At 40.3% G+C, this 27740-nt stretch overlaps 1 protein-coding gene across 5 annotated transcripts in view; it reads left to right on the top strand.

The window, feature by feature from the left end:
* WDR7 (WD repeat domain 7) overlaps nt 1-24980 on the top strand; it is a 383698-nt gene extending 358718 nt beyond the window's left edge. For 4 of the 5 annotated variants that reach the window (XM_082853270.1, XM_082853266.1, XM_082853267.1 and 1 more), the window contains 2 exons: nt 16091-16195; nt 22113-24980. In XM_082853270.1, the coding sequence (XP_082709396.1) occupies nt 16091-16195; nt 22113-22316 (309 nt within the window). In that variant the 3' untranslated portion in view covers nt 22317-24980. Of the gene's footprint in view, nt 1-16090; nt 16224-22112 lie in introns of those variants that run through there. The other variant, XM_082853269.1, reaches the window with a different exon arrangement.
* The last annotated feature ends 2760 nt before the right edge of the window (nt 24981-27740 follow it).

Genomic DNA, 27740 nt, shown 5'->3' with positions numbered 1-27740 from the left:
GGTGAGAGTCGGAAACCTTGTCTTGTTCCTGATCTTAGTGGAAATGGTTTCAGTTTTTTACCATTGAGAACGATGTTAGCTGTAGGTTTGTCATATATGGCCTTCATTATGTTGAGGTAAGTTCCCTCTATGACTAGGTTCTGGAGGGTTTTTATCATAAATAGATGTTGAATTTTGTCGAAAGCTTTTTTTGCGTCTGTTGAGATGATGATATGGTTTTTCTCCTTCAATTTGTTAATATGGTGTATCACATTGATTGACTTGTGTATATTGAAGAATCCTTGCATTCCTGGGATAAACCCCACTTGATCATGGTGTATGATCCTTTTAATATGCTGTTGAATTCTGTTTGCTAGTATTTTGTTGAGGATTTTTGCATCTATGTTCATCAGTGATATTGGCCTGTAGTTTTCTTTTCTTGTGACTTTTTGTCTGGTTTTGGTATCATGGTGATGGTGGCCTCGTAGAATGAGTTTGGGAGTGTTCCTCCTTCTGCTTTATTTTGGAAGAGTTTGAGAAGGATAGGTGTTAGCTCTTCTCTAATGTTTGATTGAATTCGCCTGTGAAGCCATCTGGTCCTGGGCTTTTGTTTGTTAGAAGATTTTTAATCTCAATCTCAATTTCAGTGCTTGTGATTGGTCTGTTTATATTTTCTATTTCTTCCTGGTTCAGTCACGGAATGTTGTGCTTTTCTAAGAATGTGTCCATTTCTTCCAGGTTGTCCATTTTATTGGCTTAGAGTTGCTTGTGTAATCTCTCATGATCCCTTATATTTCTGCAGTGTCAGTTGTTATTTCTCCTTTTTCCTTTCGAATTCTGTTGATTTGAGTCTTCTCCCTTTTTATCTTGATGAGTCTGGCTAATGGTTTATCAATTTTGTTTATCTTCTCAAAGAACCAGCTTTTAGCTTTACTGATCTTTGCTATCATTTCCTTCATTTCTTTTTCATTTATTTCTGATCTGATCTTTATGATTTCTTTCCTGCTGCTAACTTCGGGGGGGGGGGGTTGTTCTTCTTTCTCTAATTGCTTTAGGTGTAAGGTTAGGTTGTTTATTTGACATATCTCTCGTTTCTTGAGGTAGGATTGTATTGCTATAAACTTCCCTCTTAGAACTGCTTTTGCTGCATCCCATAGGTTGTGGGTCATCGTGTTTTCATTGTCATTTTTTTCTAGGTATTTTTTTGATTTTGATGTCTTCAGTGATCTCTTGGTTATTTAGTAGCTTATTGTTTAGCCTCCATGTGTTTGTATTTTTTACAGTTTTTTTCCTGTAATTGATATCTAGTCTCATAGCGTTGTGGTCAGAAAAGATACTTGATACAATTTCAATTTTCTTAAATTTACCAAGGCTTGATTTGTGACCCAAGATATGATGTATCCTGGAGAATATTCCATGAGCACTTGAGAAGAAAGTGTATTCTGTTGTTTTTGGATGGAATGTCCTATAAATATCAATTAAGTCCATCTTGTTTAATGTTTCATTTAAAGCTTGTGTTTCCTTATTTATTTTCATTTTGGATGATCTGTCCATTGGTGAAAGTGGGGTGTTAAAGTCCCCCACTATGATTGTGTTACTGTCGATTTCCCCTTTTATGGCTGTTAGGATTTGCCTTATGTATTGAGGTGCTCCTATGTTGGGTGCATAAATATTTACAATTGTTATATCTTCTTCTTGGATGGATCCCTTAATCATTATGTTGTGTACTTCTTTGTCTCTTGTAATAGTCTTTATTTTAAAGTCTCTTTTGTCTGATATTAGAATTGCTACTCCAGCTTTCTTTTGATTTCCATTTTCATGGAATATCTTTTTCCATCCCCTCACTCTCAGTCTGTATGTGTCCCTAGGTCTGAAGTGGGTCTCTTGTAGACAGCATATATATGGGTCTTGTTTTTGTATCCATTCAGCCAGTCTGTGTCTTTTGGTTGGAGCATTTAATCCATTTACATGTAAGGTAATTATTGATATGCATGTTCCTATTACCATCTTCTTAATTTTGGGGGGTTTATTATTGTAGGTCTTTTCCTTCTCTTGTGTTTCCTGCCTAGAGAAGTTCCTTTAGTATTTGTTGTAAAGCTGGTTTGGTGGGGCTGAATTCTCTTAGCTTTTGCTTGTCTGTAAAGGTTTTAATTTCTCCATCAAATCTGAATGAGAATCTTGCTGGGTAGAGTAATCTTGGTTGTTGGTTTTTGCCTTTCATCACTTTAAATATGTCCTGCCTCACCCTTCTGGCTTGCAGAATTTCTGCTGAGAAATCAGCTGTTAACCTTATGGGGATTCCTGTGTATATTATTTGGTGCTTTTCCCTTGCTGCTTTTAATATTTGTTCTTTGTATTTAATTTTTGATAGTTTGATTAATATGTGTCTTGGCATGTTTCTCCTTAGGTTTATCCTGTATGGGACTCTCTGTGCTTCCTGGAGTTGATTATTTCCTTTCCTGTATTAGGGAAGTTTTCAACTGTAATCTCTTCAAATATTTTCTCAGTCCCTTTCTTTTTCTCTCCTTCTTCTGGGACCCCTATAATTCAAATGTTGGTGTGTTTAATGTTGTTCCAGAGGTCTCTGAGACTGTCCTCAGTTCTTTTCATTCTTTTTTCTTTATTCTGGTCTGCAGTAGTTATTTCCACTATTTTGTCTACCAGGCCACTTATCTGTTCTTCTGCCTCAGTTATTCTGCTATTGATTCCCTCTAGAGAATTTTTAACTTCATTTATTGTGTTGTTCATCATTGTTTGTTTGCTGTTTAGTTCTTCTAGGTCCTTGTTAAACGTTTCTTGTATTTTGTCCATTCTATTTCCAAGATGTTGGATCATCTTTACTATCATTACTCTGAATTCTTTTTTAGGAAGACTGCCTATTTCCTCTTCATTTGTTTGATCTGGTGGGTTTTTACCTTGCTCCTTCATCTGCTGCATATTTCTCTGTCTTCTCATTTCACTTAACTTACTGTGTTTGGGGCCTGCTTTTCACAGGCTGCAGGTTCTTAGTTCCCTTTGTTTTTGGTGTCTGCCCCCAGTGGGTAAGGTTTGTTCAGTGGGTTGTGCAGGCTTCCTGGTGGAGGAGACTGGTGCCTGTGTTCTGGTGGTTGAGGCTGGATCTTGTCTTTTCTAGTGGGCGAGACCGCGTCCAGTGGTGTGTTTTGCGGTGTCTGTTAACTTATTACGATTTTAGGCAGCCTCTCTGCTAATGGGTGGGGTTGTGTTCCTGTCTTGCTAGTTGTTTGGCGTGGGGTGTTTAGCACTGGTATCTTGCTGGTCGTTGAGTGGAGCCGGGTCTTAGTGTTGAGACGGAGATCTCTGGGAGAGCTCTCGCCGACTGATATTACGAGGGCCCAGGAGGTCTCTGGTGGACCAATGTCCTGAACTTGGCTCTCCCACCTCAGAGGCTCAGACCTGACACCTGGCTGGAGCACCAAGACCCTGTCAGCCACACGGCCAGGTACGTGGAGAGTTTCTTGCCTTTTGGGAAGTCTGAGGCCTTCTGCCAGAGTTCAGGTGGTGTTCTGTAGGAGTTGTTCCACATGTAGATGTATTTCTGACGTATTTGTGGGGTGGAAGGTGATCTCCACCACCTCCTCCTCCACCTTGAAGGTCCTCAAGAACCCTCCCCTTTAAAAGAGCACACCTGCCTTTTATTCCTTTTATTGTTTTACAAAAATAGTTAGTGAGTCTCTACCTTTTCCAAGCTGTACAAGCAATTAAATGTGATAAATAATGTTTCTCTTTTTTTTGTTGTTTTTTAAAGCAGAAGCAGATTTGGGTGTGGGGGGGAGCATACACTCACCACATGGTGCACAATTTTAACATTTAAAATGATGTGACAACTGCAAGTCTCATCTCTGAACAAATATTTTTATTAAAAAAAATAAAATAGTGTAGAGGAATACCAAATTGTTCATACCAGAAAAAAACTGCTAAACTTTATGATTTCAAAGACAAGCTAATAGAAAGTCTAGAAGGATGTATGCCAAGTGGCTCATGGTGTTTCTTCTGAGGCCTGAGATCTAATTAGTAATAGATAGTTGGGTAGTTTCCAGTTTTATTACAGGTACTTCAAAAAAAAAGGGGTGACGTTACAGGTAATTCTTAGTTTCCTTTTTTTGCGTTATTCTCTTAAAGAAAAGCTCCAAAATAAAAATCATACTTCTATTAAAAATCATTTTTGCTAATGCAGAGTTCATATATATAATCTATTCAGCCTTCAGAAATGTGTCCATGCTACCTTCTTTATATACTTACTCCTAAAAGGAAAATATTATATTAAATGGAGGGCTATTGCTTGAGTTTTACATGCTTTTGCTCAAAAGTGAATAAAATTAGTGTGCATACTATTAAGTATGCTTTTAATAGTATTTGTCATAAGTCATAGTGTGTTGTTTTAAGGCACACATCTGTGGGTTACATACATGATGGCAATTATAAGCAGATTACTAACAAAGTGCATTCTGAGTTATAAACAAAAAGCTTCAAAGGATTCATGTTTCCTTGGGAAGAACATAAATTAAAACATCAAAGCAGTTGTTTCCCTTAAGGATTGTAGTTATTTGGATAGCTTGTCAGTGCTACAGAAGGCAACAAGGGGGCTAGGGTTATTGATTTTCACCTTGTGTTACCAAAACATTTTTTCATTGACAAATATTAATTGCTTATTAAGTGCTAAAGAGTTTGATGGTCCTGATATTGAATTTCATAATGAATTGGCCTTTTAGTTTAGCTTATCATTAGACAATGTGATTGCATTAAAGATAAAAAGGTTTCAGCCAGCATATCTCCCACTCTAGGGGTATCAAATAGATATTCCTGTAGAGCTTACTCTCAGCACGAGGATATTTAATTCATTTTCCTTTGTGTGTAAGTGACTTCCCTTTGACCAAACTATAGGGAGTGCTTGCTTAAATATGCATTGTGTGACTATAATTAGTAGTAAATTATCCAGTATATCTTGCATTGATTCTAGTTTATGAATCTAGTAAATCAGTGAAATTTCTATCAGAACAACGTTGGTGATTGTGATCATTAATATGAGTCTTTATAAATCATTAATTTGGTTAAAATATTTCTCCTTTCATTTTTGAAAAGGATCTGTGTATCAAAGTGAGCAACCAAACACATATGTGTGTATACACGCACACACATGCACACGCACACACGCACAGGCATACAAGTTCCGTTTTAAATCCTTTTTGTCTTTCCTTTTAATAGTATATCTTTTTTGTCTTTTTATAGTTATACTCAGGGAAGTCTTAACCCTATTGTATAATGACCTTTCTGAAATATCAGAATTTGTGGATAACTGATGAAATTTAAGCAAAGTTAAAATTAGCGAAATTGGACTATCAGTTTTGTCAGTTGATTAGTATTGGCTGTTTGGAATTAGAAGTTCAAATATATGCTTTTGATCCTAGCAGTCTGCCTTTTTAATAAATTATTTACTGATCTGAGTTAACTAATTACTGCTTGATAAAGAGTTATATTTAAAATATAAAATTGTGGGCTTCCCTGGTGGCGCAGTGGTTCAGAGTCCGCCTGCCGATGCAGGGGACATGGCTTCATGCTCTGGTCCAGGAAGATCCCACATGCCGCGGAGCGGCTGGGCCCGTGAGCCATGGCCGCTGAGCCTGCGCGTCCAGAGCCTGTGCTCTGCAACAGGAGAGGCCACAACAGTGAGAGGCCTGCGTACCGCAAAAAAAAAAAATAAATAAAATAAATAAATAAATAAATAAAATATAAAATTGTTATCAAACTTCAAAGCAATTTTGTTGGGTATTAACTGCAGTGATTCATCGCAAAATTTTCTACCTGAAAAGTGACTTGTACGCTGGGGACAACTTTGAAATCTGTCACTTAAAAATATTAGTTAAAAACTGAGATTTCAAGTCTACAAATTGTAAAATAGACCAGCTCTTTCTTTTCTGCCCACGCCTTACACTGGTAGTGTCCTCTGTCATTTTAACTGCATCCTTTTGCTCCTTTCACTGTTTCTGCTCTTCATGGGTTATCTCAGCCCCTTACACTCAGTTATTTAACAGATAGTCACAGAGAGACTGCTGTGTGCCAGGAACACTGCCGAGTGCGGGATCTATGCCTTCAGCGTCTGTCTGTGTGCTAATAACTCCCAAATCTGTCTCTCCTTCCATAAATCTTTTCCTGAGCTCCAAATTTTTCTTTCTCATTTTCTGACATATTTCCAACTACCTGCTCAAGCCCTCCACCTTAATATCTACATCTCCCAAACTAAGCTTATTATTTCCCCCTGATGATGTCCCACCAACCCCTCCCATCCCCAGTAAAAGCACTTTCTTTTTCTTATGCTTCCCTGTCCAGGAAACAGCATCACCACCCGCCCAGCTGGACCTCTCTTTCCTGCCCGCATCTGGTTCTTCATTCAACTCTTAATTTACCTACTATATTTGCCTGCCAACCATTCCTTTTTCTCTAATTTCTCTCCTCTCTCTTCCAGAATTTTCCTAAAACTGGTCTCCTCTGACCATTCTCTTACTTTAAAACTTTGGGAAACTCCCTATGGAGTTTGGGACTATGAACTAAGTCCAAATTTCTTAGCACAAGAAAAAGGCAGTTTATAGCCTGGCCATAGCTAGCTTTTTCCCTCATCCGCAAACCTGTCCCTCCTCATCGTCCTCTGCCCCCTGACACTCCCAGTGGCAGAGGGACAATTCCTGGACCTCTCCCACATCTTCACTCTCACAGGTCTGCCTCACCTATCTGCTGGGATCTGGGCCTTTCAAGTCTTGTCCTTCAGGCCAACTTCTCCTTTAAAGCTCAACTCCACTACCACCTTCTTTCTGTATCTTGTTTTGACATCTACCCCTGAACAGAAATTGCTGCTTATTCATCTGTGTTTCCATGGCACCTAACACACATTTCTGTTATGCCATTTCGTATGTCACACACTAGTTGCTTACTGTCAACCTGTCCCAGTCTCCTAGATTCACTGGAAGGGGCCATGTCTCATCTTTCTACTGATATCTAACATGGGGCTTATAACATAATAAGCTCTTGATAAACATTTTAAAGTACATTTCTCCAAAAAATATTGAATCCCATGAGGTAGGCAAGAAAGATATTATCCTTATTTTACAAATAAGCAAATTGTGTCTCAGAAAATTTTGCCCATTCAAAAGAGCAACAAGGTCAAATTTTAATCCCCTAGATAAAGATGGGGTAGTCTAAGAATAAGTCAGGGCTGACAAGTAGTATCAGTGTTATTTTGCCATAGTAATTGCCAGGGAATGTTTTAAAATTCAATTGCTATTTGGAAAAAAATTTTTACATATATATTTCATTGTTTTATTACTATTTTAATATTAAAAATATGGAATGATACTTCAAAGATAGGAGGATGATTTTACAGTTTTCTAATTTGGCATGTCTTGACTTAACAAAAGAAATAGACCTTGTAATATAGGTCAGTATTAATTAGGTTACGTTCCAGACTAATCTGATTTTGTTTTAATAAGTTAAAGAAGCCTAATACGCCACACATAAAAGTATAAAATTCTTGAATCTGTGTTTCTATTAGTGTATGTACTCTGTCATTCTCCAAAATAAATATGAGCCAGAAGATATAGTAATACATCGGTTAATACACGTATGAATTTTAGAAATTTATGTAATGCTTTAGGTTTCGTTAACACTTTCAAGTCACTTCTCTTTTTGGAATGATGAAAACATTAGATCCTTTTGAAATGTGATTTTGAAAAATATAAATTCCATATTAGTACAATCTGCATAAGACAGTTTTGTGTCACCAGGCACTGTACCAGGCCAAAGAGAGGTGGGAGAGCACCTGGGTGAAGGCCCTGTCCTAAGACTGTAGCCAAAACCGTCTTCTGTATTCGCCTTAACCCAAATCAGAACCCACGAAAATGCTGAGGTCCATCTGGATGGACGATTCCTCAGGAATGTGATTGCTGTCCCCGTTGGTTCACGTGGACACATGTCTGCTGAAGGCTGCTATGGAAGGGCCTGCAGTCTTTTGAGAGGGCACAGAGATACGACAGTCCATGTCCTAAGGAATTCCAAGTGGAAGCAATTGGGCTTTACTTTTGTGGCACAGTATTATCTTTAAGAATATTTTCTCCTGTCTTCTTTGAAAAATTATATAACCATTTTATGTTGGTCCAATTTCTCAGGAATCCTTTGACTATTTAACAACAGAATTTTTTTATCAGAATCTTCATAGTCTGAGAATACAAAAGCAAAACTTTGTTCATTTTAAGACTTCTATCATGTGTTTGAATAGATTTATATTAGAAATATGATAAAAAAAATACTTAGCTTTGGGTCTGAGATCTATAGAAAACATTTGAATATTCTTAAAAGCTACAGAAAGTTATACTTTAATAAATGTCTTACAATTATTTCATACCAGCAGTGTGAATAGTTGATAACAATTAATTTATTCTCTATCCTTTTTATTTGAAACTGAAGCACATTTATCTAAATCATATAGGTATTCAGTATTTGAGTATCCATAAATAATCTTTAAATATGACTCTATTTTAAAATGTTAACGTATATGAAAAATGTTACGGTTGGAATTATGTCTTAAACTAGATTTTTTTCTTCTGTTATCATTATTTAACTTAAAAGAGTCTCACACACAACACAAACATACTACATCAGTTGTTATAATTGAAGTGGGTATTTTTTAGTTACTGCATCCTGAAAATATTTGCTCTAGTAAAGCAGAAGACGGGTGTGTGTGTGTGTGTGTGTGTATACAGGTACACATGTGTGGTCAGCTCCTGATTATCTGTAGCAAGAAAAAGAGGAAGAAAGACTAAGTGGTGAGACTTATGGAAAATTTATTTGAATCTGAAAAAGTTCCTCGATTGAATAGAAGGGAGTCAATGCCTAAGACCAGTAGATATTTTTTTCATAGAGGTTGCTGTTATGATGGCTACCATATTTTAAGATTGGAAATCAACTATTAAATGGTTACTCTCTACTTGTTCATTTGTAGATCTTCCTTTTTAAATTAATTTTGATAATGTATAATTGATATTAGTGAAAATAAAAGCCTCAGTATCCTAAAAATCTGAAATTCTTACTAATGCCTAAATTACAATAGTGAAGCAATCCTGAGCATTTTTTGATTCTTACTATTCCTGGATAAGTGTGTTGTGCACACACATGTTGGTTATAATCCTCCACAAAGAAATTTCAAAAATGATTGCCTGTGTCTTAAGGATTACCAGTATGTAGATATCAAAAAAATCTCCTTTAATTCATCAGTGTCAGTCAGTTTATTCCCAAATGACATTTAAGTAACTTTCAGTAACTGAAAATGTACAGTAAATGCTGCAGCTATTTTTAGGGACTAAAGTCTGTTTACTGGAGGCATTATATCTTATAATAAAACTTAAGATAGCGAACTTTATTATATTTATCCTTAAATCTGTTTTCCATTAAGATGTTAAAATGATATCATATCTACTTGTCGTTTGCCCTGAATATATATTCTTTTCAGTTAGATAGTGATAGAAAATAACTCAATTCATTGAATCATCCTGGTACCCCTTGGATTGGCAAATGCCACAATGGGTTGACTCTATAATATAGAGTTGGCATAATGTGAATAAAAAATATTGGCTTGTCCCTCCATCGAGAAAAGAAATTATTGAGTTGAACAACCCATTTTCAACCCTCAGATCTCTGTTCAAAATCATTGTAGAACCACCGAAGGGCAGCATCGAGGCAGATATGCTTACACAGTCATGGATAGTACAGCCAGTAAGAGAAGCTGGGCTCCTTTCAATGCTAGGGAATGTTTGGAGTGCATTTCCCATATACCTCCATTTTGGTCAATACTTTTAGTTTCCATCTTTTGTGTCCCAAGTGACAAAAAGCTGGGTCCCTAGTTTTATGATTCTTTCCTCAAGAAGTGCCTATTTATGGTACTTGTAGGCGGGTATTGCCTCTATGGGGTCACAGGCGAGCTCATGGGAGGGTGAAAACCTTCAGGGCCCTAGGAAGAGAGACTGCTGATGAGAGCAATGGGGCCACCATCCACCTACTTCCCCACCCCTGAAGAGGGGCGAGGCAGCTCCTAATCTTTAAACCTCTGTTTAAGGTCAAGGAAAAGAGTTTTCCTTCATCTACCATGATAGCAGTGGGCTCAGGGACACTGCCTCTCCCCACAGGTGTGAGGACTGCGGGGCATCAGCCATCTGCAGGCCAACAACTTTACCAGCTTTTCCAGCCACGGTTGCAGGTTTGTGATAAAATAAGCATAGTCCTGGCCTCCTGCTTGGTGTTACGAGAAACTATAACGACAGCCAGTTGCCTGTTCCAGCACTCAGTCCGGTTTGAAATCCCACATTTTGAGACGTGGTTGACCTTTAAGATACCATCCAACTCTAAGATGTCATGATTTGAAAGCTTGGAGAAAGTTTAAGGAAAAGCTACAGAAATTATTTTAAGAGTTGGAAAATGAGACCTGAAAGGAAAGGTTACATGGTAGTCACTGAATTTTTTTTAAATCCTGAAAATAAAAAATAAATAAGTAAGAAAGGAGCAAGTTGCAGTAACAGCCTTCAAGGCTATAAAAGGTTATCATACTAAGATTGGTGACCAGCTGTTCTCCATCTCTACTGAGGCTAGAACAGAGGAAGCAGCCTACTTACACTGTAGCATTTTGGATTTAGATTTGAAAAAGGAAAAATTTCCTGACAGCACAGTGTTAAACACAGAAAGGGGGTTTGGCATCTTCTCTAGAGAGATTTGAAAACAGAATGGATTTTCATCTGGCCTGCTTTAAGGCAGCCCTGTGCACATACGGAAGAAAATGGGTAGCCTTTCAATGTTCCTGGCCACGTCATATGGCCTTAAGATCCCACACACAAAAGGGCTGCAGAAGGCTTAGTTCATAGTGGGAATTAAATTTGGCTCGGGCCTCCTAATCGGCCATAGATGAGACTTTTTTTTTTAATGTGTTATCATCTGCCTAAATCATTTGTTTCCTTGAGCAGGTGAACCTTAAATATATAATACAATTTTCACAAATTGGTTGCTTCGGAGAAAGGAAAGGGGTATTTTTTTCTTGAACATAATTAATTCTTAACTTTGCAACTCTTTTGAAATGGCTCTTTTTTGATGAGTCTCCGCCTTGCCTAACAAACAAAGCTGTCAGAGCAATGTCTTTGTCTCCCCTCCGCCTTGAGCCGTTCCCTCCCTACCGGTCAGCGGGGAAATCAGCAGCCTGTACTGGGATGTCAGAAAGGCACGCAAATCAGACCCTGATCCACCTCCCTCATCCGCCTGTTCCTGACTTTGGCTGCCGTTGGGAAGAGATGCCAGATGTTGGGTTGGTGCTTCGGGTACAGAGGAGAGCGTGTCCTGAACCTCACTTTGCGTTGTTTGTTGTCAGTAAAGGACCAGCCCTAGGAAAATGTAGGTATTTGTAGGTCTTTGCTGCTGCCTCTCCTTTTCTTTTCGGGGCTCATCCTCACTTCCTAAGCGCTCACTTCCCTGTGTATCTGGCCTGTCTCCAGCTATTTCCTGTGTTTGTACACAGATGGACACTTCATTCAGGCCCACCCTAAACTCAAGGCATCTGCCATGCTTGTATCTCATGAAAGCAGGTTTGTCCTGTTTGCTGTCTGCCAGAGCACGTGCTAGGGAAAACGCCTCAACTGAAAGCATAATTGTTTTTGTAGAAATTTCAGAGACCATGCGCAGCCAACTGGGGACACACCTGCAGCTCAGCTTCAGTCACCCCTCAGACTGTCGCTGCCTGTTTTCCTCCTGAGCCAGCCGTACTGCTCCCCAAGAAGGCCTGCGACCAGGGTGGCCCCCTTCCCTCTCAGGCCCTACAGGCCCTGGGGCTGTGAAAGTTCGGTCAAAGTCTTTTTTTTTTTTTTTTTTTTTTTAGTTTAGTAACTGTTATACAAAATACATGGGTCAGTCCTTTATAAGTCTTTCCCTTGTGATGGTGTTTATGATAGCAAAATTGTACCTGCATTTGGAAATCTCTTCTTCAGAATTTATGTTAAAAGTAGGAAATTTTGTTTGGCTGGAGTTTTTTCCTCCCCTTTAAAAAAGTGACGAGGCCTGGAAATTACTAGATGTTCTCTTTGATCTTGTTCAGTCTGTAAAGTGGGTGCAGTAGAGTCCTACATCTTGGTTTCAATTCTCAAATTTGACATTTGGAAGCTGAATAGCAAGAACTCCAGGAAGAGAGAGCAGTTTTAGAGAATATTCTAGAAAGTCATAATTTGTATTGATGCTGACCAAATCATTTTGGAAATCCGTGTCTCTCCTCCTCTGTACAACAGGGTTTATTATATTCTTTGCCGAGCACATTGAATGTGCCTGTTAAAAACTGTTGGGTAAGTGCAAGTGTTGCTTCTTATTAATGAGGCCTCTCAGTTCCTTTTCTTTCATAAGAAAAAGGGGGAGAGAGTGTTTAACAATTCAGCACTCTGTCTCCTGCTAGGAATAATTGCTTGATTTCTTTTATTGTTCATAGCACTTCTTGAATTAGATTAATTTCTTTATATTCCATTTCTGTCTTTTCAAGACAGCAATTTCTTTGACTAAAAATATAACAGGGCATATGATACTCATCCACGTATAAAAAGTAAACCAAACCTCCTTTTATTTTGAAACCCATTGTTTTGGAAAATGTTCTTTCTAGTTGAGCGTTTAAGATCCCAAACCATTGGGTTTGCCCCATCACAAAGCACTTACAGTTTCACTGTGATCCGCACAGAGCTGCATCTCATGCCAGAATAGAGGGTTGAAGTCAGTTCAGGTGGTACCTGCGCAGATCTGAGAGAAATTCAGAGATTCTGAACAAAAGACAATGGCAACATTTCCATTACACTGGGGACTGAAGCACCTCTCAGGCTGAGACTGTAATGAACTCACCAGATGTACCAAACCATTTAAAATAGTGAGCTTCCCTGAGCTACCATGAGTGGTACTTGCTTTCTTAGGAGACAACAGGTCTATCAGCTGACACTGCAGTCAGTACCCTGTGGTTTTTCTCTATGTTGCTTTGAAAGACAGCCTGTGGGGCACCTCGCAGTATCACACTGTGTGTGTGTGTGTGTGTGTGTGTGTGTGTGTGTGTGTTGATGTGTTCTGATCTAAAGTATAGTTCCCCTTTGTTCAAAACAGACTTTAAAGAAACTAACACATTAAACTCAGTATCTCACCTTGACAATAAAAACAATGAAGGAAAACAGGACCGTGATTAGTGAAATGAGGAAGAAGTATTTATTGCTAGACGCCTAGAATGAGCATAAATATAGTTCTGAGTTTCCTGGCAGGAAAGCAAGCTCGTGTGAGATTGTGTAATTATCTTTTCATGATAAAAGAAACCAACAAAATTTATCTGGAAAGATCAACATTTTCCTGGCAGAAAATTCCAAGATGAACTTAATTCACAGACACTAGATAACATAATGAAGAGTGTCTTCAGCTGACGCGGAAGTATTCAAGTGGACGTTCCAAACACTATAAAGGATGAAGATATAATATGAATATTAGGAGCCTGTGTGCTTGGCTTTCTGCCTTTACTACAGGGCCACCTTAGCCAACCTCACGGAGGGGTATGTTAAGGAGATCATTGGGTTGGTACATCCTTTTGGACCTTCTGGGTTACAGCCTGCTCACTCTTGCACTCTCTTCTTATCTGAAGCACATTCTGCTTGCTGATGCTAATCTGAAGGAGGCAGGCTTAGCATTCTGCTTTGAGACTTAGGGGCCCTAACTCCAGCAGGAGGGTTGAATCCACCTCTACGTGGAGCTGGGCTTTGGTGGAGAGGGGGGCTTGCAAGAAGGGCAAACTTTTAGAGGAGCTTTTAGTGTGCTCACACTTTTGATGCATACCAGGACCCCAGAGCATGGAAGAAACTATTTTGAATGAAATATTTTTAATGGAAAGGTTGCATTAAATGCCATGAGGGACCAGACAGGAAATAAGGGAGTCAGGCAGTCGGTGTTAAGTACACAGACCCGCTTGAGTCAGGGCTGGGACATGAGAGCAAACGCCCAGGCCCACAGGGCACCTCCACTCAGCCTGGCCCATGTTGCCACGTGCAAAGGCCCAGGATTGCCAGAGTGGAAGCATTCCTGGGCTTTTCCAGGAGAGGCTAGAAATCTTGATTTTAAGTGATGTTTAATGAATTAGAATATAGGCTCAGAAACTGTTTTTAAAAATCATTTTGCAGGTCAAACCCAATATATGTATAATCTGGTTTCGTATATGATTTTTGGGGGGTTCATTAAATGGCATACTCAAGTAATTGATTTTTGTGATTGTTTCCATTTGTCTGGTCATGGTTTTTTTCAGCTTTATTGAGATATAATTGACATATAACGTGTAAGTTTAAGGTGTACAACGTGATGATTTGATACACTTATATATTGCAAATGATCACTCACCCTGGCGTTATCTTAACACCTCCGTACCATCATGTGACTACCATTTCTTTTTTGTGGTAAGAACATCTAAGATCTACTGTCTTAGCAACTTTCAAGTATATTCATCTGATCATCTTTAAATAAGGAGGAGTAACACAAATATTAATATTCATTGAATTCTTATTATGTGCCATGCGTTGTGCAGAGGGCTATATATGTACTAACTCATTTAATCTTCACAAAGCTCTTTGAGGCAGGAACTATCAGTATCATTCTCAATATCGTTATCAACATCATCATCGTCATCTCCGCTTCATAGACGTGGGTGCTCTTGAGGTTAAGGGACGTCAATAACTTGCGCCAGCTTCCACAGTAAGCAGTGGAGCCCAAGTGCAAGGCAGGCAGTCTGACTCAGAGCCATGTCCTCTGCCAGCCCAAAGCCCAGTGCTACCAGTATAACATTTTTTTCTCTGAGTGTTGAAAAACAGGCATTATTTTGGATCCCACAGCACCTTGTCTAATGACAGGAAAGAACGAAACCCAAGAAGCACTGAGGAACGTTCCCACACCCCCATCCCTGTCTCCCTTCCTCATTGTAATCACTCAGATATGAATTGTGAGAAGTGTCTTACTGAAATTTACAGTATGGGTGTGGCAGGGCGGAGGTGGAGGGGCCCTGAATCACGCAGTGAGCTTGAAGCTCCCGCCAAGACTCAAGGCTCACAGTTCGTCATCAAGAAACAGCAGATGGAAACAACCCTTCCTAGCATTGCCTTAGTTTAAGGGAACACCTTTCCCCGTTCTTTCCTAACCAAGAGGGGAGGCCAACCTCCCGTTGTAAGCAGACTGAATATTGCTTCGTGTGGTAGAGATACGGTCTTTAATAGTTTGTGTAGAAACAATACAGTATTATGCTAATTTGCTAAGTATTCCAGTCTTTTCGGTAACTATTAATATCATTAAACGTGAGTGTAATTTCTTCTTAGTAAAGACCTTTTATCAAAGACCGCGTCTAAAATACAACATCCTTTTTTTTTTATTCATGGTTAAATCAATGATAGCTATTTGGCAAAGGCTCAGAATTATCCCTGTTATCTTGTTTTTAATAGCATTTAACTTATATGTGTGCTCAAACCTCCAATTCATGCGTGTATGTATGTGTACTAATTGTGGCCATATGCATTTAAACACAGTGCTATTGGTGGGAAATGAAGCGTAAAATGTGAAAGATGTATAATTATTAAGGGGTTGGAATTATAGTTTTTGACTCCTTCCAGAACGGGGATGTTACGACACAGCTTTGATTGGTTTTCATTTCAGATGAAGTTCCTGGGTAGATTTGGTGATCAGTTTTTCACCTTCCTAATTAATTGTAAAATTCTTCCCTCTCATGGACATAAATGAATTAACACATTGGTTTGCCCGTTAATATATGCTTTTCCTTCGGACTCATGCTGTCCTCCCAAGTAGGAGACAGGTGGACTCCTCAGAACAAGGTCAAAGCCCCTGGATGTATCAGTGAGAGAACTTTGGTTGCTTTTCCTCTTTTTCTAACCTAAATTTTGAAGTAAAGAACATTAATGGTTTCTAATAGCCACGACATAACTTTTTCAGCATTGAATGTATTTGCATCCGTATGCGTAGCAGCTCTGTGAATGACAGAGCATACGATGAATGACTCTGAATTCTATTTCAGACAATCCATGGTCACAAGGGACCCATCACTGCCGTGGCCTTTGCTCCTGATGGACGATATCTTGCCACCTACTCAAACACAGACAGCCACATTTCCTTCTGGCAGGTAAGTGAACATGCTGCAGGGTCTTGACGTGTGGTGCACGATCCGCTTGTGCTGGGAAAGGCTCCCTTGTGCCCTCCCTCCCTTCTTTCAACAGATATCAAGTACTTATTGCTTGCTGGTTATGTGCCAGCTGCCAGCACGCAGGGGCTACTGAGAATACAATTAGCAACCTAGAAGGAGGGGGTCTGCTCTCACCAAGCTTTCAGTCTGAGGGAGACGCAAGTAAATCAGCAAGTAACCACAGTACAGGGGGAACCTGGGAGTAAGGTTGTGGGCCGGCTTCACAGAGGCAGCGACACCTGAGCTGAGACATGGTGACATCAAGGAAGGGCCAGGCATTCAGGGTAGGGAGGGGTGGGTGTTTGGAGAGAGGTAGGCATCATTCAGATGTAAGTGAGGGCCTGGCCCAAAAGGAATTGGGGCACGGAGCACTGCTCAGGCTGTTAATTTACACAAGGCATCCAGACAACGCCAACAGGGCATAGAGGAAAGGGCAGCCTCGTAGTAACTTCATGCCCCATGTGTATTATCTCATTTGCGTTGGCTTTCTGAATTTCCACATAATGCTCTTCATTTCCAAGCTATTAAAACATTTTCAAAAATCTGAGTATCACTGACTGGCAGTACATGAGAACAGCTCTGTTCGATTATGATTACAGTGAATATTAATTTGAGCAACTGAGTTTTATAACAGAACTTGTTTCATCCTCAGTGATTAACCTCCATCGCATCTTCTTTTTTTTTTTTTTTTTTTTTTTTTTTTTGCGGTACGCGGGCCTCTCACTGTTGTGGCCTCTCCCGTTGCGGAGCACAGGCTCCGGACGTGCAGGCTCAGCGCCATGACTCACACCCCAGCCGCTCCGCGACATGTGAGATCCTCCCAGACCGGGGCACGAACCCGTGTCCCCTGCATCGGCAGGCGGACTCTCAACCACTGCGCCACCAGGGAAGCCCCCATCTTCTTTTTAATTACCTTACTCCTGATAATTACAAAAAAGTTAAACATTACCAACTCCCCCCCGCCGCAAGTTAATATAAAATTCTGTTACCTATCCTAGGATGCAAGTATGTTCTATGAGATTCAGTTTATTGCTCTGAAAGCTAAAAAAGCAAATAAAAGTTTAAACAAGACTTCACAATGTGACGATTTTTAAAAACTCAATAGCTAATGTAATGTAAAACAGATACAATAAATTGCTTAATTAACCACATGCTATTGAAGCATGACAGCTTCCAGATCTGTCCTAGCTTTTTCTACTTTTCCTCTAATTTAGTTTTCCAGTCTGTTTTCTTATTATCCTTTCTTCCAGAATATATCTCCAGCATCTTAATTGGCTCATATTAAACTTTTCCTTAGAGATGTCACCGAGTCTTCATTTTTCCTAGCGGGTAACCCCAGGACTCGTATTTTTATCCCACTGAAATCCCACAGCAAGTCCATAAACAACGCTTGCAACATTGGTCCTGTAGATAGTGTCTCTACCAACTGTTCTTTTCTGCCAACGCAGTGGCGTCTGTGACACCGACTGTACTTTGATACACATTTTCCTGAATTTCCTGTTCTCTTGAAATCCCAGAGGAGTGTCCATGTGAAACTCCCTTCATTTGGCGTGTATCTGGTGTGGAAGCGCGGGGTGCCAGCCTAGCTTTAGGGACATGGAACCAAGCAGTCTCGGGTCCCTGCTTTCCAGGAGCTTGTGTTCGCCCCATGCTTTATTCTTGGGAATAAACAAAACCAGATCTCTTCTTTTTTGTTGTTCAATTTTTCTTCCTGCTAAGAAAATATACTTCCTTATATAAAGGGATACCTCCTAAATTGGCCAGATGTGAAACTTTCCCCAGTATTTTCCTGAATGTCTAAGTGGTAAACCTTTTCCCCCTTATCTAGGTCTTCAGAGACCTATTTGGATATGTTCATCCCTTCCTTGAATCTTTTTCTATGTTTATCAGAGTTGCTGCCCGGCTCATTGATGGAATTATCGTTAGCATCTTCCTTACCCCGGAGATCAAGATTGTTCCTTAGATGCTGTCTTTTTGAAGCACCTCTTTCTGTCCTCCAGGCTCCTGCTGTTGCCTCCGGGCTTCGCCAAGTGCACTTAACCCTGCGCGTCTGTCCATGCGGCTCTGCCCAGCTCCTTTCCTTCGTCTGCACTCTCTTCTCCAGGGGCACCTTGTGTTACTTGCAGGGGTGGGTGTTCAGCAGACAGAGCACCCGAGCAACTCAGGCAACACCCAGGTCTTTCTTGCCTCTAAACCCAATGTCAGAATTTAAAATGTGGCCCATTTCTTCCCTGCTTAAATTATACCCAGCTTGGTCTTAAAATCTAAGTGGAAGACACAGAAATATCATTTCAACTTTCTCAAGAAAATACAATAAAACCTCTTCCAGAAGTATAGTGGGTTTTTATTTGAATTAAAGGGAGTCCAAAAAGCAGTGTTAGATCTACCGTGGCTCTCCCCAAAAGGGCTGGGCTGATTTATTTATATACATATTGTTTAGGTCTAATGATGTATGATAATACTTTTATATGATTCCAGTAAATGTACTGCAATATATTTTGAAAACTTAATGAAGCCTTATTAAATATAGAGCCTTACAAAAGCCATCAGCTATTAAAATCTTTGCTGAGAAATGAGTGTTAATGAGAATTACTGGTTGGATAATTACTCAAGTGAGACTTAGTAAAAGGTTTGGGTGCAACATTACTTACACTGAGAATAGCATTAAAACACTTCCTGTTTTGATGAATTACATCTGTATGTATGTCTGTGTGTTCAGAAAATAATCTTCTCAGAACTGGTCTTGTGAAGCATTATTTTTGAAGGGAAGGAAAAAGCCATGGTTGCCGTTAGTTCGTTTACATACTCAGCCGCTAAATGATGTAATTTGGCAATCTTTCAAGCCCTTTGATTCTCCAACAACATATTCCTACTATTTGAATATTTCACTTCAGTGTATCCATTGGTATGTGAGCCAGGAGAGTTTAGAATGAAATACAACCATCATTCTCTCACCTGAATTTTACCACCACCCTCCAACAATTAAGTATCCTCTTCCAGGAATGCTAATAATAAATCAGATGGATATTGGTTTCATTTAGTTTTCTTTATTCCATCCTACGATAGAATACTATTCAGCCATTTTAAAAGGATGATGTAAATCTATAGTCATTAACATAAAAAGATTGCCCTCAACATTTTGTTGAATGAAAAAAGCGGATTGTGCAACTGCCTTTTAATATGAGCCTGTTTAAGTAAAACTCCTTAAACCTGCTTCTCCTTATGTGGATATAGGCTTGGAGATCTGGGAAGAGGTTTACCAAAAGGTTGGTGATTGTCTCTGGGAAATGATATTTCAGAGGATTTTTGCTTTCTTTTTTATACTTCTCTTTATTATTTGAATTTTCCACGATGAGTATTTATTATCTTGGTAGTGAAGAAAAAAGCTAATGTGACCAAATATTATAATTCCATGTAGTTTTCATTCATGCAGGACTCAGATTGCCTTTACTTATGCCAGTAAATTTGTAGCCAGTTTCTGATCAAATATTAATATTGAATAACAAAACGGCTAGTTGTTTTGGTGAGAGTTCTTCAATGGAGCTTACTGGAAAAATCAATACCCACCCTTACTACTTCAGATTCATCTCTTATTTGAAGAGATCATAGGAAAAGGATGGTGTGAGGAACAACAAATTATACTTAACATGAGAGTCTTTGTCTTTCCATCTGTTTTCTACCATAATCGTTATGTACTGTGTAGAATTTCACATAGCCCTGTTCTGAGGCAGGAGGGCTGTTTGACCCTAACAAAGCATTTATCAATCATTTGAAGGATGATTCAACTTGCAAGGAGAACCCAGATATAATAATGGACTTTTTTGGGAAACCTTTCCACCTGTCACATTCCAATAAGATGTTCTCTCCCTGCCCACTTTAGCCTTCAGCCTACTTCTTGTACGTGGCTAAATTTGAAGGAAGGACTTAAAAATAAGGATGTGTCTGAGCCTATCGGATGCCCCTAGCTTTTTGAGCCACCAGCAGAAATCAAGCTTCATACACATTTTCATAGAAAATCCATAAAGAATGAAAAATACTTTGTAGTTATTTATCAACTGAGAAATTAGATTTTTTAAAAGCACAGTGTGCCTGTTGACGCCAGTTCATTTTAACCGGCAATTTTCCGCATCATTTGGATCTGCTCTGTTAAGAGGACTAAACAATGATGTACTGTTACTCTTTGTACAAGTGAGAACTAGCAAATCAAGCTCGCCATCATTATTTATATTTAAGCTATTTGGGAACCTCCAGAAAGCAATAAGGCCCTGATTTTTATCTTTTGTGGAGTTTTTGGAAAAAGGAGGGAAGGACGCAAGGAAAGAGGTTCTCAGAGGATGACGGTAAGGTACTGCCTGGCTTTACATGTTAACTGCAATTTAACAGAAAGAGTTAATGATAATCGTACATTTGGTTTTAAAATGTGACCTCGTACACTAGTGATTTTTTTTCACCTCTGTGTTGTGTTCGGCACTATTATTAATGCAGGAAAATCAGTAACATTAGTCATCTTAAAAGGGTTATTACTCAAGATGATTTAAATTGTGAAAATGTCAGTGGAGCCTGCACGCGTCCTGCCAGAGATGCCATGATTTACACCCCCTGACACCATCCTGCTTCTGAGAAGGGCCAGGGAAGGAATGGCTTAAATATTTTGCACTGATCCAAATGCAGAGCATGATATCAGCAATAACACACCTTAAATGTCCTAGGACACGCCAAGGTTTCCTGTGTCAACCGTGTGTACACATTGGAGCATAATCTGCATGCTTGAAGCAAGTCCCTAGAATCACGTACATTCAGGGGGAGGTCCTGCTGGAGAGAAGAATTGGACATGAAAATTAGTGCAAAGAAAAATATTATTTCCAAGCCCTCTTTCCTGACGGTCAGTGTGCTTGCCACGTGATTTGTAATAGCACAAAAGGTGACTATTGAAAAAATGTTAAGTAATATTTAGAATCTAAAGGATTCTTCAGACTCAGTCGCTCAGATGACAGTTCACTTAGATAACGGCCATTCCGCATTTAGCACTTCGACATGAATGCATAGTTGTTCATGAGCCATAATTTCCATGTTATTTTCCATTTACATGAACGAATTAAGAGAGCTTAAGACTCAATTCAAAGCCAGAAAGGCTGCCCAAAAAGCAGAAATCACCAGCTGATTAAAACCTCCTGCCAATAAAGTGTTAAGAGTGTGCTCTCTGTAGCGCGGCCGCAGAGCAGTGGGCCACACATGCAGTGTTGAGAGGCGGCTGATTCTTGCTTTTTCCTTCAAAATAAACTAGCGCTTTCCAGAGTTTGGAGTTTTTAAAAAGCAGGTGAGGAGGGAAGGTGTGGTAGGTGGACAGGAGAAGGGGGGTAAGTTCTGAGCTTTGATCTGGTCACCTGTTACTCTGTCTACTGCTTAACTTTGCTTCATTTTCTCAAACTAAGTCCCCAGACTTGCCTTTGGGGGCTCGTTCTTCAGGGGATGCAGTGAGCACCATTACTAAAGGACAGAGAAGTCTGCCATTTGAAATACCCGCTGTTTCCATGTATTGTCTGATCGGGCCGTTTTATTAACATGTATCGTTTAGCCGCCTTCTTAAAGGTGGGTGGGCTTTCCTGTTGTCCAGTTCTACCCACCAGGTAAAATTTCTGCGGGTTTACGCATTTGCTGTAACAGCATCAGAACAATTTCAAATACACTGAAAGGAGCCCTTTAGAGGTTAACAATAGACTCTTAGATGACCGTGAAGCCTCATGATGGAGGAGAAAGTGACCGCAAGGGTGTGTCCCTCGAACCCCTCTCTGTGGCGGGGAAAGGGAAGCAGTTCCTGCAGTGACACGTGTGCTCTCCTGTCCCCGTGTCCCTCCAGATGAACACCTCCCTGTTGGGGAGCATCGGCATGCTGAACTCGGCGCCCCAGCTGCGCTGTATTAAGACCTACCAGGTGCCCCCCGTGCAGCCGGCGTCCCCCGGCTCCCACAATGCCCTCAGGCTGGCCCGGCTCATCTGGACCTCCAACCGCAACGTCATCCTCATGGCCCACGACGGCAAGGAGCACCGCTTCATGGTCTAGGGCTCGTGTCTGCGTCCCCGTTCTCCCAGGTCTCCAAGCCCAGAGTCCCGTCCTTCCTCAGTGCCCACCCCCGCCGGGGTCATGGGGGGCACAGCCGGGTCTGTGTCCCTCCGCATGGTCCCCGGGGGCAGACTCCTGCTCGTGCCACCTATTGACTGAGGCATGCACACATCGCTCCGCAGGAAGTGGCCGTCCGGTCCCCAGGTCGTTTCTCACCGCCGCAGAGGGAGGGGCAGCCAGCAGTCCCGTTGCTCGGTGCACCAGAAGCCCGGAAATCAATAACCACTGTGATTGCACTGCCGGCCCAGATCAGCAGTTTCCTCACGCTAAAGCCCACCTCTGAATGCTGTTGGAAGCTGGTTGTTCTGACATTGCGTTTTGAGGTCACGTGGCAGTCCTAATTATTGATACCATTTTCCTTTGGATTTCCTAAAACGTGCTATTGTTTACCAGAAAGATTCTGTGTTTACGTGGGTTTTTTCCCTCCGGGAGATTGCTAGGCAATTACTCAATCCAATTTCCTAGGGTTTAGCCACTACCTTCTTTATTAACACCTAACCGATTGGAGATTAATGAGAAAATACACACACACACAAATTTTCCTTGTGGAGACTACAGTTTCCCAGACACCTAGCCTTCTAAAATGCTCATATCCCGCTTAAGTGATACTGTATTTAGTAGCTCAAAATCAAAATGATCACTACTTATGATCTAGTTAATATAATTATCCAGTCACTATAATCTCTTAAATGGACTTTTGTAATAAAGAACCAAGTTTGAAAGTATAGCGTATACCTGAAAAGAAGATTCCTTGGCTACAGATCTTTTTAAGAAAGAGCTTACCCCTTCCTTCCAGAAACTTCACAGACCTGCAGTTCCCATAAGTCAGCTATCATGTAATAGTTACAATTCAGCCTTCAAACTACTACTGATCAGTTAAAGGAAAGCTAAGACAGCATTTCTTTGAAACAAGTATCCTAGAAAGTTATTAACTACGGCACAAGCGTTCAGGAGCATGCAGTCATCCTCAGTATCCGTGGAGGATTGGTTCCGGGACCCCTGAGGATACCAAAATTCACATATACTCAAGTCCCTGATATAAGATGGCAGAGTACACGGAGGACTGACTGTGTGTACAAATATGGAGGCTCTCAGTCTTTCCGAATCTACCCGAACATTGCAGTAGGGTGTTCGTCACACTTCCAAGTAAGCTTTAACTCGGTCATTTTCTTCTCCTTATGTCAGATTATGCTGGTTCTTCCTCACAATAATGGAAAAAAAAATCTGTAAAATAATATTTTGGATGACTCGCTCCTAATAAACCTTGCTCTGTATATAGTTGGGGATTTGGTTGGTTGGTTGGTTGTTGATTGGTCGGTTAATTGGGCAAAATGGTTTATTAAATACAAAAATAGAAAATGATTTATTAAATTCAGAAAAAATACGTGAAGTTTACAAAGCAACCAAAATGATAACGGGAGTGTCTAATTTAAAAAGCATAGATTGTCAGCGTTTCTATAATATACAAAAAAAGTAGGATCACAGTCCAGAAACAAATACATCTGTTATTTTATTGAAACAGATTTCTAAAGAACATGTTAGGAAATTAAGACCACTAGAACATCTCTTTCATGTCGACATGAAGTCTGTCATTTCTAGTGATGGCAAACCCATCCTATACCTTGGTTTTAGACTTTAGGTATTCTTAAAAAGTGAATTTACGCCATATGCATGTGCATCGTTTGTATAAAGATTATGTATGTAGCTTCCCAGGAAGAAACTCAGAACTATACAGCGTAGACTTGCTTTGTTTGGTGAACATGCTGCTGTGCCCGATATAGATAGAGAAACCTGAGGAGAACAAGAGGTGCTCTCGGCTTTTCCAGGGGTTTCCCGAGTCTTCAGTGCGAGTACCTGGCACGTGTTCACTTTATGAACTGAAATGGGGATTAGTTTATTCTAGACTACAAAGCTGCTTTGGAATGATGAAGTGTAAAAGTATACCTTAGAGATTTTTTTTTTAAAGCAGAATGTTCAGGGCATCCGGAGGAAGGTGTGAGGCTGTGGGCAGGCCACCCCAAAGCATGGACGGCACACCCCATGGAGGGTTAGAACAAAGCTGTGAGGGCCCTAGGAGCCAAATACCTGGGCAGTGGGCCTCGGCCAGCTGGCCACACAGCCTGGCTGCACAGACAGCCAAAACTGCTGGCCCCTAGAACATCACAGTTGTAAAACTCTGGGGTGGATGGTATCTGGTGGTGAGACAGACACCTCTAACTGCTAAACCAACATCTGCATTCTTGTTCACACCAATCTCTCCTTGGCTGTTTTGACAACCACAGTTGCAAACTTCATCACAGCTCAGATTTTCTCAGCACTGAGGTAAACTTTACCTTGTCATCCCAGTGTACGCTTTTGGTGTCTTATTGATCTTGTTGGCACTGTATTTGGACCTGTCCTTGTAAACGTAGAGACATATGTGGCTTCATTGGTAATTTACAAGTGAAAGATGATGTGATACCTGTATGAAAATGTAATGATTGAACTCACTGTGTACAGCACGTGACGTAAGATGTCTGCCTCTCAAGGCATTTCTTGATGACTCCACTTAACAGATTCTATATGTGCTGAATGTCCCTGTGTACTTACGTGTGTTAAATAAAACTGAATTGTACTGAAGATTGTTTTTCTCATTAAAAACATTGTTCACTCTTAAACGTTCTCAGTTGAGATCCCTGTGCTTTCTCCCAATTTTGGTACCAAATTAAGCCTTCTATTTCTGTCTGATTATTCATTTCCCTGGAGAGCTAGCTTCAGGAAAGGCAAACTTGTCCACAAAGGAGAGCAGAGCAGTAAAGGAGTCTCTCTCCCAGCTGTGGAAGTGAGAACCACACTCCTACCAAGACCCAACAGCACCCTCTGTGGTTTGGGCAAGGGAATTGCGTGCCTGTTGCTTTATCTCCACCTTAAATTGCTTCTAAATAGACTGTTAATCGCACCAAATTTTATCTTGTCAGATTTGATGACACGGCTTGACTGCCCTGGGGTGGGGGGCTGGGCTGAGATCATTAAATTAATTTCATTTAATACTCCGTTTGGAGTTGAATTTGGATCCCTGAGGAAAAGGGTATAATTGGTTTTCAGAAAAAGCAAGAGTAACAAAATAGGTCATCATCGCTCACAGAGGGTTAGTCATGTAAGTGGTGAATGTAGTTCTCTTTAATTTTCAGATAAGAATTAAATTGAGTCAATCATCATGTAACAATACAGTTTCCTTTAAGAGATAGACAAGCATTAAAGGAGTTGACTACAACATCACTGGCCCTATTCAAAGGCCTCCTGTCCATCCCAGGAAGTGTTTTTAACATCTCCTGATATCTTGAATATATCCTTATAGGGAAAACAGGGGCAGTAACAGTTCTTTATGATTGGTGATCACATAAACTAATCAAATGTGGAAAGGGCATGACATTAATAGGAAGGTAAAGCCAAGCAGTGCTGGGTGAACTTTCACCTTTCACCCCTTCGGCTGACTGACAGAGCTGAGTGTTGAAGAAAATCAATACTCTGGAGCCAGGAGGGAAATATTTCTAACCTCTAACTAGAGAATGCATTTTGACAAGGCCAAGATAATCCAAGCTGCACAGGAGAAAGAGAAAAGAAGATTCATTTTTAAAGCTTGACACTTCAAGGTGTTTTTGTACAATGGTTTAGAGATCGTCAATACATACAAATACCAAAGGTCAAAAAGAAAAGCCAGAAGAATTTCAAAAATTAGATGTTCAGTTCTTTCTGCTGTTTACAAACTAAAAAAGACTACAGAGAGGTTCGTGCTTGGAACCGTTTAAATGAACAGCGCTCACAGTTGTGTGCTGTAACGTTACGGTCCTCCTTTAACCAAATCTTAAATTTTATAGAGGCAGCAGTGTGAAATACTGAATGCCTAAAAAGTTGTTAAGATTTCTGGGTTTTGTACATTTTTTCTTGGACGTGGATTGTTGTTGGAGTGGTTACATCGTCTTGTGGTAACATCTCAGAATCTTGCTTTTTTTTTTTTTTTTTTTTTGCGGTGCGCGGACCTCTCACTGCTGTGGCCTCTCCCACCGCGGAGCACAGGCTCCGGACGCGCAGGCTCAGCGGCCATGGCTCACGGGCCCAGCCGCTCCGCGGCATGTGGGAATCTTCCCAGACCGGGTGTCCCCTGCATCGGCAGGCGGACTCTCAACCACTGCGCCACCAGGGAAGCCCAGAGTCTTGCTTTTTGATGCCTGTTGCTGCTGCCCTGATGCCACGTAAATCTTAGCTCCTCCGTCACATTCCCTTCAGTCATTAACATAAGAAAAGAGTGCCTTTGGAACTTGAATTGTTTCTATTTTTCCAAATCCCTTTAAGCAAATTATTTATACAAGTACTCTAATTAGTGCTCTTCAAAGTGAGGCTTACGCATCTCTAGGAAGTAGGTAAGCAATTCACTCCACTCTTACCGCAAGATTAGATCCATTTGTTCTGTGGACGGATACCTCCATCAAATGGATATAGATTTGTTTCTTTCCTACAGATAAGAAAAGAAGTCGAATGGTGCCCATACCTTCCAGCCAAACGCAGAAAGACAAAGGAATCCTGAATACTTGAAGTATCTAAAGTGACACTCTGTTTCCTCAAGGACAAGCAACATCATGATTAAAATAACAGTGAAAATATACCCTTAATTGATATACCTTCTTTCTCATTAAAAAAAAAAATCTCTATTCTGCGTAGATCTGGTTGGAGATTTTTTTTGTTTTATTTGTTTCAAAAGGAGAGCACAGCCAGCCAAGACTCCTCAATATTCTGAGATTTCCCAGAGAAGACCAGGAATCCAGCTCATGCCTGATTTGTAGTGAGTATCAAATATGTATTGCATCTGTTACATCCATAAGCGTATGCCTGTAAAGTGCTTAAAAGAGCGGCACATAGTAAGCCCTCAAGAAATGCGAGCTACTATTTTTAGTAGACATTTAGAAGTCCTTACTGAGCATGGATAAATAAGATTGTAAATTACATGTGTTCTTTGGAAAACACTGTTGGGTTTTGTATTGTATTTTAACTCTATGTAGACTCCAATAATAGGTCTGAACATCTTACCCAAAGAGGAGTCTCTGTGGTTCCAACTGTATTCACCAGGCTCTTCGTCATGTTGCTATGTGTTGCCATCTTGCTGCTCACCAAAACTTGTAGACACTGAGGAGATGCCAAAATATACACCAGCGGATGGGGCTGGTTGATTACGGCAGTTGAAGTGATGACTGGTTCCTGAAAAAGGAAGTAGTTCGCCATCTTAGCATCAGGGATGACTTTGAGTTACTTGTATAAGTAGCTTTGAAATATACATCCATCAGAATTGCGCAAGGCTCTGCACCGAGTATTATAGCTTAGGTTTCACAA

Source organism: Leucopleurus acutus (assembly GCF_964270905.1).
Source record: "Leucopleurus acutus genome assembly, chromosome: 13".
NCBI lineage: Eukaryota > Metazoa > Chordata > Mammalia > Artiodactyla > Delphinidae > Leucopleurus > Leucopleurus acutus.
The sequence above is the reverse complement of the archived record's forward strand: the minus strand, read 5'-3'. Positions and strand labels throughout refer to the sequence as shown.